This window comes from Panulirus ornatus, chromosome 73 (genome assembly GCF_036320965.1).
Source record: "Panulirus ornatus isolate Po-2019 chromosome 73, ASM3632096v1, whole genome shotgun sequence".
Lineage (NCBI taxonomy): Eukaryota > Metazoa > Arthropoda > Malacostraca > Decapoda > Palinuridae > Panulirus > Panulirus ornatus.
In genome coordinates this window covers 3,232,312-3,243,899 of record NC_092296.1, presented here as the reverse complement: position 1 = coordinate 3,243,899, position 11,588 = coordinate 3,232,312, and the positions used below count along the sequence as shown (strand labels likewise).

Here is an 11,588-nt window from a genome sequence, read left to right as displayed (position 1 = left end):
GTACAGTCTACACTGTAGTCTGATTAAAATCCTTGATCCTTGTCCTACGGGTGAGCATGCATCACAGTTCCCCCTACTGCCTCCACCTAACTCCACCTACTGTTCCTGTCTCCATACATGGGTATGGTCTTGATAATTTTCTTGTAGTCTCTCGACCTATTTATCCAAGTGAACCGACGTAAGTGGTACCCATGCGTATTCCAGCAGGGACAGCCGAGTGAAATTATAATACTTCATTCACAATTTTATTTAGAAGAAGAATCCCAAAATCTTTCCACCAAGATGCTTCCTTTTCGCCTCTTCATGATCCATGATGCCACCAGACGTTGTCAAGACAACATATCTGAAAAATGAAAGTCTATGAAAATTAAACTGCAAAATATTCAAACAAGCACACATAGCCAACATGTGCAAGGGTAAAAATCAATACACTATATGAGAACTGTAAACATGCAGAGCACTACAGATTTCTATTAAAATAATTTTCATAAACCTAATGCCTATTAACAACCAGTAGTTATGCACAGCAATGAACAGGTTTAAAATCAATCATAAAACATTCTAATGAGAAAGATTTAGTAACAATATCTCCCTTAAAACACGAAATAGTAAAGGTATTTTACACCATGAAATGAGCAGAAAGTTTCAATAACATTTATGTTTTGGTTCAACCCACTGTCTGAGAAAACCTGCAGCACTGATTCATCAACATGTATCAATCCACAATACTATACACTGTTCCATCATTAAACAAGCCACATACTACTCTACTACTTTAACAATGTATATCTCCTTTTCTATAGTTTCCCTCAGTAATTAATTGTTTCCCCATTCCAATAACGCACAAGTTTACCATCTCTACCAGTCAACCCCCTATATTTCTCTTAATCCCCAAAATTAGCTCCAGTTCAATGGCCTCTATTTTCATAATCTGTCTCTGAATTTGTGTTTTGGACATTCTTCATTTTTGGTCTATTGCAAGATCCTGAGAAAACTCTCCTGACCATTTTTGCTGTCACTCCAATTAATGCCCCTTCTTTCCTCTGGTTATCTAGATCATGAATTCAAGTCTGGCTTTGTTATTTTGCTCCTTGTACAATCTTTTCAGTTCTCCAATTTTTTCCAGTTTAATTTCCTCAACAATCTGATGTACATCAAGATCTGATTTCTCCACTTGACAATACTTTCCCCTTGGTTATGTTTCAAGCTTGTTTACCACTCATTACTTTGATTTTCTGGCTTAACGCAGAACCAAAGAATTCCCATCACCCATCCTTACATACCTACTTACAACTATGTTTACGATAAACTGTAAATCATCTAGTTTGGTCTTACACTAAATCTATGTTTATTTCTCGGACACCCATTCCCTTCAGGAACTCCCACAAAGGGGTGGCTACAACAAAAGTCTACATTTATCCTTCGCATACATCACTCCATGCACTCTCTCACCACTTCTCTCCCTACAGTACTCTTCAGCTTTATTTCCCCAAGTCACAAGTCTTCCTCTCACACCAACCCCTTTAGTCGAATTACCATACACTATCCTTGTAAACTCCCCTTCTTGCATTCTTCCCACATGCCCAGGCCACTTCAAAGTATGTTTCATCCACTCATCAATTAATTTCCTGTCTTACCCAATCTCTCATACATCCCCTTATTTCTTTCTTCTTTCCATTTAGTCTTACAACATGCTCCTTTCAAAAAGCTCATCCACAAACAGGGTTGTCATAGGCCATCATATTTCCTCTCCCCTTTCACTCCTTCCATATATATATATATATATATATATATATATATATATCTTAAAAAGCCAGAGTAACATCAAACAGCCAGTCTCACACCTACATGTGTACTAAAACTCAACTCCCCATCCACACTTAGAAGCCTTTCACATTGTCTAACAAGTTGTCCTCCTACCCCATACATCCTTAAACGCGGCTCATAAGATCCATAAAAGCTACATACAGCTTTTCACCTTTCACTAGATACCTTTCCAGTCTATTTCACCCCAAAAATCTGATCCACATATCCTATCTTTCCTACAGCACCCTTGCTACTCTTATTCTGCACTGAGTCCCTTCCATCATTCTATCAATCAACACTCCTGCATAACTTTTCCTGGTATACTTAAAAAGACTTATTCCCTTAAAATTGCTAAATACATCCAAAGTACCTTTTCCATTGAATAAAGGGACAAAATAATAGCTTTCACCCAATCCTCATGCACAATCCTGTTTCTATGCTACATTACAATACCAAATGCATCCACTATCACATTACCACCATACTTCAACATGTCAGCCTGTATTACTTCAACCTCATTATTGCCCTTAATACCTTCCTTCTTGCTATATGTGCCAGCACTTGTATCCTTTTCCTTCCAATCTCCATACTCATGTATGTAACACCTGTTGCCTCACATTTTCCCACATTCATCAGTTCTTCGAAAAACTTTTTTATTCATCTTTGTTATACTTTCTCCTTTTGATTCAGCAACTCCCCTTCCTTATTCTTGCACTAAAATTTCTACTCTACCATTCACCTCTTTCCTTTTCCACCTTCCAACACAATTTTTTTTATCTTTTTAACAAACTTTTCATTCAACTTCCTCCCAAAATCTTCCTTTACACTTTCTTTGCATTCCTCTATAAATTCGTAACATTCTACTTACACATCTTATATTCTTCCCTCCACAACTGAAATTCTACTGGTACATTCCTTACAAGCAATTTTTATTTATTTATTTATTTTGCTTTGTCGCTGTCTCCCACGTTTGCGAGGTAGCGCAAGGAAACAGACGAAAGAAATGGCCCAACCCACCCCCATACACATGTATATACATACACATCCACACACGCAAATATACATACCTATACATCTCAATGTACACATATATATATATACACACACACAGACATATACATATATACACATGTGCATAATTCATAGTCCGCCTTTATTTATTCCCATCGCCACCTTGCCACACATGGAAGAACATCCTCCTCCCCCTCGTGTGTACGAGGTAGCGCTAGGAAAAGACAACAAAGGCCCCATTCGTTCACACTCAGTCTCTAGCTGTCATGTAATAAAGCTCGAAACCACAGCTCCCTTTCCACATCCAGGCCCCACAGAACTTTCCATGGTTTACCCCAGACGCTTCACATGCCCTGATTCAATCCACTGACAGCACGTCGACCCCGGTATACCACATCGATCCAATTCACTCTATTCCTAGCCCGCCTTTCACCCTCCTGCAAGTTCAGGCCCCAATCACTCAAAACCTTTTTCACTCGATCTTCCCACCTCCAATTTGGTCTCCCACTTCTCCTCGTTCCCTCCACCTCCGACACATATATCCTCTTGGTCAATCTTTCCTCACTCATACTCTCCATGTGCCCAAACCATTTCAAAACACCCTCTTCTGCTCTCTCAACCACGCTCTTTTTATTTCCACACACCTCTCTTACCCTTACATTACTTACTCGATCAAACCACCTCACACCACATATTGTCCTCAAACATCTCATTTCCAGCACATCCACCTTCCTGTGCACAACTCTTTCCATAGCCCACGCCTCACAACCATACAACATTGTTGGAACCACTATTCTTTCAAACATACCCATTTTTGCTTTCCGAGATAATGTTCTCGACTTCCAAAGCAATATTCCATCTTTTTTCCACAGCATTTCTGATCTCATCATCCCTCTTACATTTCCTGTTTTATTCTCATACCTTAAGACTGTATGCCATCTACTAATTCTACAGCCTTTAACATTCTTTCTTCAAAAACTTTACAGCCTTTAACATTCTTTGTTTAAAAACTTGAAGCACCTCATTTACGCATGACTTCATCCCTACATTTATAGCTCTTCCATCTACACTTTCAGTCACCATTCTTTAATATTCCTTCTAGCAATCTTTAGATTCATCCTGCTTGCCAACATTTATACCTCTCTATTCTTCATAAGATCATACATCCGCTCCTCCCTGATCCTTACCCCCAACAAGACCTAAATACATTTAATGTTCAGAAAAAAAAAAAAAACTTAACTTACGGTGGCTTTTAAACTGTCCATACATCAAGAATAAAAACTTGCATACATGTTCCCTATTTCCTGCATGAACAAGGTACATGAGAAAATTTCAAAGCCCCCTCTTAGTCACCTATAGCCCATAGAAGATAAGTGGGCACTATAGCCCATAGAAGATAAGTGGGCAGTATAGAGAAAAAACTGCTAACACTTGGCAACACCCAATTAATAAATAATGTTTATCATATACAATAATTTTTCTCTTACAAAATTCTCCATTCTCAAACTCAAATATTCACTTTATCTTTGTTAATTCACAAAATGACTAAAAATTTTTAGCATAATGTACTAGGTCATTCATCATATTGGGATTAACATCTCTGCTTCACACCATGTTTTGTAAATTCTTGATATGCCATTATTAAATATTACTTTTAGGAAATACTATATAGAGGGGCCATCCTGAAATCTCTTTCCTCCCCTAACCTGTACTAAAGGGCTGCTGAAGCTGCAGTCTGCGTGTAACATCTCTAAAAGATATGAGCTGTTCACGAGTGCTTGCTGACTAGTTAGCTTGCCTACAATAACCAACTTCTACAGTACTGAGATGGAGCTTCACAGCTGTGGGATCCCTATCTCTCCATTTTTCTATAGTTATAAAGCTTTTCAAATTTTATACAGAGAATTTACCATTTCATCACATAAGCCATTCATTCATAATTGTTACTATAAAAGTACTCATAATTCTATCGAGGATGTAAGGCTTGTGTACGTGTAGGAAGAGAGGAAAGTGATTGGTTCTCAGTAAATATTGGTTTGCGATAGGGGTGTGTGATGTCTCCATGGTTGTTTAATTTGTTTATGGATGGGGTTCTTAGGGAGGTGAATACAAGAGTTCTGGAAAGAGGGGCAAGTATGCAGTCTGTTGTGGATGAGAGAGCTTGGGAAGTGAGTAAGTTGTCGTTCACTGATGATACAGCGCTGGTGGCTGATTCGCGTGAGAAACTGCAGAATCTGGTGACTGAGTTTGGTAAAGTGTGTCAAAGAAGAAAGCTGAGAGTAAACGTGAATAAGAGCAAGGTTATTAGGTACAGTAGGGTTGAGGGAGAAGTCAATTGGGAGGTAAGTTTGAATGGAGAAAAACTGGAGGAAGTGAAGTGTTTTAGATATCTGGGAGTGGATTTGGCAGCGGATGGAACCATGGAAGTGGAAGTGAATCACAGGGTGGGGGAGGGGGTGAAAGTTCTGGGAGCATTGAAGAATGTGTGGAAGTCGAGAACATTATCTCGGAAAGCAAAAATGGGTATGTTTGAAGGAATAGTGGTTCCAACAATGTTGTATGGTTGCAAGGCGTGGGCTATGCATAGAGTTGTGCGCAGGAGGGTGGATGTGCTGGAAATGAGATGTTTGAGGACAATATGTGGTGTGAGGTGGTGAGAGATGTGTGGTAATAAAAAGAGTGTGGTTTTGAGAGCAGAAGAGGGTGTTTTGAAATAGTTTGGTCACATGGAAAGAATGAGTGAGGAAAGATTGACCAAGAGGATATACATGTCAGAGGTGGGGGGAACAAGGAGAAGTGGGAGACCAAGTTGAAGGTGGAAAGATGGAGTGAAAAAGATTTTGAGTGATCAGGGCGTGAACATGCAGGAGGGTGAAAGGCGTGCAAGGAATAGAGTGAATTGGAACGATGTGGTATACCGGGGTCAACGTGCTGTCAATGGATTGAACCAGGGTGTGTGAAGCGTCTATGGTAAACCATGGAAAGTTCTGTGGGGCCTGGATGTGGAAAGGGAGCTGTGGTTTCAGTGCATTATACATGACTGCTAGAGACCGAGTGTGAACAAATGTGGCCTTTGTTGTCTTTTCCTAGCGCTACCTCGCACACATGCGGGGGTAGGGGGTTGTTATTTCATGTGTGGCGGGGTGGCAATGGGAATGAATGAAGGCAGACAGTATGAATTATGTACGTGTATATATGTTTATGTCTGTTTGTGTGTATATATATATGTACATGTTGAGATGTATAGGTATGTATATTTGCGTGTGTGGACGTGTATGTATATACATGTGTATGTGGGTGGGTTGGGCCATTTTTTCGTCTGATTCCTTGCACTAGCTCGCTAACGCGGGAGACAGCGGGAAAAAAAATTTTACAAGCAACTATCATACAGATTTGTGATATTACCTCATTTCCCAAATTCAAGATGCCTGTAACTTAAGCACTTGCTTGAAAATCATCTTTTCCAGTGTTTTATGGACCAAAGTCACCTGCGAGACATTGTAATTTGAGAATATTTTCCCAATTTCCTCTCTTATGACATTTATGACATTTGTCCTCTTCCATTTCACTGACACTACACCTTTCTCAAGCAACACAACAATATCTGAAGGAACCTGTTAATTGTATTGGTAAACTTCATCAGGTGACTAATGTTGAGTAGGCTAACCACAAATATCTTTTTATAATACTATTACCAATAAGCTCATCTAAACAACTAATGTAAATAGAGGAATACAGCTCTGGAGGTAACTAGCTTCCTGATATATTAAAACCATATCAAACAAAATTCCTTCCCATGTTAGGTTATATCAAAGACCCCAATTCTTTTTCAGACAAGAGACACACTTACCCAAACTGACGCGAAGGAAGAAGATTTGTGGTCCACTTCTCAATGGCATTAATTTTTACATCAAAACGGGGCGAAATGACACCACACTTGATAAGACGACCAGTCAAGTTCACAACTATCTTGCCAGCTCGGTGATCATCAACAATTTCAAATTCACCAATGTACCCTGATCAATGATAAAATATTTAGCCATTCAACATTGTGGAAGACAAAACTATTCTAGTTACGGCTGTAAATAATCTGTATCAGATACACACTAAATGCTTTGTATCAGTGCAGAGAAGAGTAACTACAAACACAATGCACCTACCATGTTTCATCATTACTGTCAAGAACTTCACTATTACTTTGGAGCATGGCCGAATCAACACCTGGCGTTTGCCACGCTTCTCAGCATTGTTTATACTCCTAAGAGCATCTGCTAAGGCATTCATTCGTACCATGATGCCGAGTATTTGTATCTGAAACTGAATATGTAAATGTTACAGGGTAAACATGAAATGAATCTTACAACACATTGAACCTTAAACTTACAACACTTGCAAAGGTAGCAATCTGCTATAATCAAAGTTTGAATCTTTCTTTGTAATTTTGGGCCTAACATTGGATATACTCCTGAATTCACTGTTTACACAATATAAATATCTAAAGAGTTCTTTCTTAGGTCTTACATACCTATATATTCCTTCTGCGTTGTTGTAACAATCTCAGTTAGATAATTTCAAATTTAATCCCGACCTAAGGACTTGGCATTTGCAAATTTAAGCAACAATATTTGTAAAGTTTAATTTTGTCCTTAATCAATTTCTTATCACTTTTAGTTAAACAACAGAAATCCTAACCATTACTGATATTGGCCAATGTGGATCTGGACCCATCTTTAATAGTATAAATATCATAGTAATGACAATGAACAATACTCAATATGATGATTTACCTAACTACAAATACAAATAAATGCAAAACAAAACCCAGCTATTTCAGTCAATCCTTATAATAAAACATTTATTGGTGGGATGATGAGACTAACTGATTCATTTTCATTGTGGCTAACAGCATATTCCTGAATCACCTATTCATCTGTGATTCAATTGCATACACACACACACACACACACACATACATCTCCCTATCCACATCCATGCCCCAAAGACCTTTCCATGGTTCATCCCATATGTTTCACATGCCCTGGTTCAGTTCAATGACAGCACATTGCCCCCAGTATATCACATCATTCCAATTCACTCTGTTCCGTGCAAGCCTTTCACCCTCCTGTATGTTCAGTCCCCAACTGCTCAAAATCTTTTTCACTCCATCTTTCCATCTCAGAAAGATGCCAATATGTTAGGTAGTGTGTGTCAGTGACATACCTGTCAGGAATATGTCACGACATTTCAGGGAGAAACACCAATGTATGCCAGTGAATGAACCATCTGACCTTATCATTAATGTTGATATTTATGAGTAATGACTGGTGATAATAGACACTTGATAGCACTTGTAAATCATGTACATAAATATGTGTGGTACTTATATTTTCATATACTATACAAGTTCTATCCATTACTAATTGTCATTAACCTCTGATAACATCCGGTGACTGTTTCACTTGTTTGCAAATCTATGTGCAGCATTTTAAGTACTGAAGTTGATTGAATAATAAGAAAATCATAAATCAGTCTCCTTACCACTCAAGGTACCGTAAATATGCTACCAATAACAATAATGGTGGACTGAGAATGCCACTGACCAAGACAATTTAATGTGAAGTTACTTTTGCACATGTTTATGGGTATAATGTACTGACTATTAGGGATAAATAAATCATCAAATCAGCTATCATTAATCATGGCAACTCCCAATTAACAATAAACCAGACCAAGATGCACCAGGGTAGTGATCAACAAGAGCAGATAGCTCATATGCAAAGCATTTACTACATGTCAATAAAACTATTTCATCTTCAAAAGCAATGGAGATAAACATAGCCCATGCCCATTACATATGTTAAAAAGGGTTATCTAAAAAATATGTGGTTAATCTAAAACACTGAAAACACCTAAAAAATCCTCACTCAATCTGTAATAATAACTATAATACATCCTCAGTACATTCATCACTTCCTGTGTGGTCTGATTATTTGATATCCAGCACCATGTTGCCAGTGCTTTTTCCAAAATGTGACAATTATCTTTTGATGGAATGATGTGAAAATCTAGTTGATCTTGACTGCCATAGGACTGATCAGATTTTCATAGGTTTACAGTTCCAGTTCAAAGGAACCAGAAATGGTTTGCGGGCTTTATAGAAGTGCACATCAATAAACTCTTTCTACAAAGAAATAGTTACTTAGACTACAGAATCATAATTTGTAATAGTATTTTTCATGCCCTGGTAATACAGTAAAAACTGATGGTGGGAAGGGGTAGGATGATCTTAAAAAGATATGGAGTACGAAGGCAACCTCTACAAATAAAAAGAACCCAACAAAATTCTAGATAGCTTCCCCATCAACTTTAAATACCCTTCAGGTTAATATGATGTGAAGGGGGATCTCATGGACAAATGGTTGATCTGAGATGGAAAGCTTTTGCCACCTCAAGGTCCAATTGTTAGTGTCACTGCATACCATGCTATGGTACTGGCTTCAAATCCTTGACGCCAGCAGATAAATCATTACCATCAAATCTCCATGTCCAGAATATGCTTAGCATACCTAAACTTTACCATAGTGTTGGAGGATTGACTGAGGCTGGCTATGACCTATGCAGGTAGGTAAAGCCCATATCCTTTAAGTCACATGATGTGACACGTGATCTCATGGACCACTGACTGCTCTTAGGTAGAAAGCTTTCGTCACCTTATGGTCTAATTGTTGGTAGGCTAGCCAACCACATGGTAAGACGGAGTTCCAATCCTCAACACATACAGGTAAAACTTATCAAATCCATGTATTCTGTAGAAGTTAAAAACACACACACACGCATACATATATTCATATATATATATATACATAATTTTTTTCATACTATTTGACATTTCTCGTGTTAGCGAGGTAGCGTTAAGAACAGAGGACTGAGCCTTTGAGGGAATATCCTTAGTTGGCCCCATTCTGTTCCTCTTTTGGAAAATTAAAATACGAGAGGGTAGGATTTCCAGCCCCCCGCTCCCTCTCCTTTTAGTTGTCTTCTACAACACGCAGGGAATACGTGGGAAGTATTCTTTCTCCCCTATCTCCAGGGATACACACACATAAAAAAGAATATGATATAAAATCAAGATTCTATAATAACTAAAACATCATTAAAGGAATGAGCACAGTAACGTGTACCAATCATAACTGAAAATTAGTTACAAACACACAGAGATCATTTGCAATTGATTTTATTGCATTACACTACCTCTGGCCTTCAATACTTAGTTTTTCCTGCAACACAAGTGTAGTCTTTAGAGAATACAATGACAAATGCACAGAATGACTTGGTACATACATTACCAAAAATTTACATTTAACAACAGAAGTGAGAGTTATGTACATCACGGAAACTGCGCAATTTATTCGTTAAAAAGCAATATACTTATAGGTTATAAACAAACCTCTAAAATCCTCACCTAGTGTCAAAGATGATAGTTATGATACATGGGGATCACAAAGCCACTCGCTGTCGCCTTACTGACATTAAGCGACATTTCCAGCATACAATCAGGACAATGACAAGTATACTTCAAAACAGGAATACATAGAAGTAACTACAGACACAGGCTGGGTGAGATCTTCACAGATTATAGTGACTTCTTTAAAAATGTATAACACTTCAAATAAACCACACAATTCCCGATACATTTAAATCGCCTCATTCAATAAAGTACAACACATGCTCCGCAACTGTATTCTCCAAACTCTACATAAGGACAAGAATAAAGTTACTTAATTTCTATACAAACAACAATAGAGCTTACAGGATGAATTACACATTTTACCTGAACATCAAAGCTCTTGGATACGCTTTCGTAAGGAAATCATATTCTCTGACCTGAATCACTTTACCAAGTACGAATCCTAGGTAGAGCTTCGATCATATGTAAGCTATTCGTACGGTGCCCTAAATTAGTACTTAATCGTAGTCTGTACCTCTCAACTGGCACTTTGACGAGAAAAAAAAAATTACACAGGTCCTCACTTGATGAGACGCGAGTCGCATCTTGCACTTACAAGTCACTTCTGTGGTACCATTATAACTACAAACTTACGATCTTTCCTAAAAGTTTTTATCCTTTAAAACAGATATTATCAATTCTGTACTGCTTCTGATTCAATCAAGCAAGCTGACAATATCCTCCACTCGAGTTGTCAAGGTACTCAGGTGATCACGTGTTGTAAACACCAGATTCATAACACTTATTTCTGGCAGAGTTAGGTTATATACTTGTTTATATAACGTTGGCTACATCTTATATGAATTGGTTATGATCCCTTCATGCACCGTAACTCCATGCGAGCGGGGTAAGGGTATAAAATATTAGCTTTCTTGACTCACCAGGACCGCCTTAGTGATACGACTGCACGGGAAAGGCCAGTACAGGGGATTCATTTTGTGAATTAAGCTATTTTCTTTTATTGTATTCTTACATTGAAGTAGGGAATATTTTAGCATACGTATTATATTGTGAATAAGTAAAAGCAATTTTCTTGTATAAAGATACATCACTATTTAAATGCTTAAAATGATATTTTGAATTAAAGTATTGAGCTTCGTGATGCGTGCCTTATCGGTTTTACTTTGCCCGTAAAATTTTCCTCATTCAGTATCACAAATTATTCGTTATATCTGTATGATATAAAAAGATGCTTTGTTTAAAAGACAACGTACTAACATCAAAATTTTCTTGATGATAAATTTCCATTATTATAGTCAGATAG

General features: G+C 37.9%; 1 protein-coding gene across 2 annotated transcripts; it reads right to left on the bottom strand.

Annotated features, from left to right (window-relative positions):
* Positions 1–231: 231 nt before the first annotated feature.
* Positions 232–11,360, bottom strand: LOC139748319 (small ribosomal subunit protein uS8A). 2 transcript variants are annotated; one of them, XM_071661344.1, is made up of 4 exons: positions 11,206–11,360; positions 6,978–7,134; positions 6,668–6,833; positions 232–343 (listed from the first exon to the last, which is right to left on the bottom strand). In XM_071661344.1, the coding sequence occupies exons 1-4, from the start codon at positions 11,320–11,322 to the stop codon at positions 250–252; spliced, it is 534 nt and encodes a 177-aa protein (XP_071517445.1). In that variant the 5' UTR covers positions 11,323–11,360; the 3' UTR covers positions 232–249. The 2 variants fall into 2 exon arrangements, with proteins under 2 accessions (XP_071517445.1, XP_071517446.1); XM_071661345.1 differs by lacking the exon at positions 11,206–11,360.
* Between the last annotated feature and the right edge of the window lie 228 nt (positions 11,361–11,588).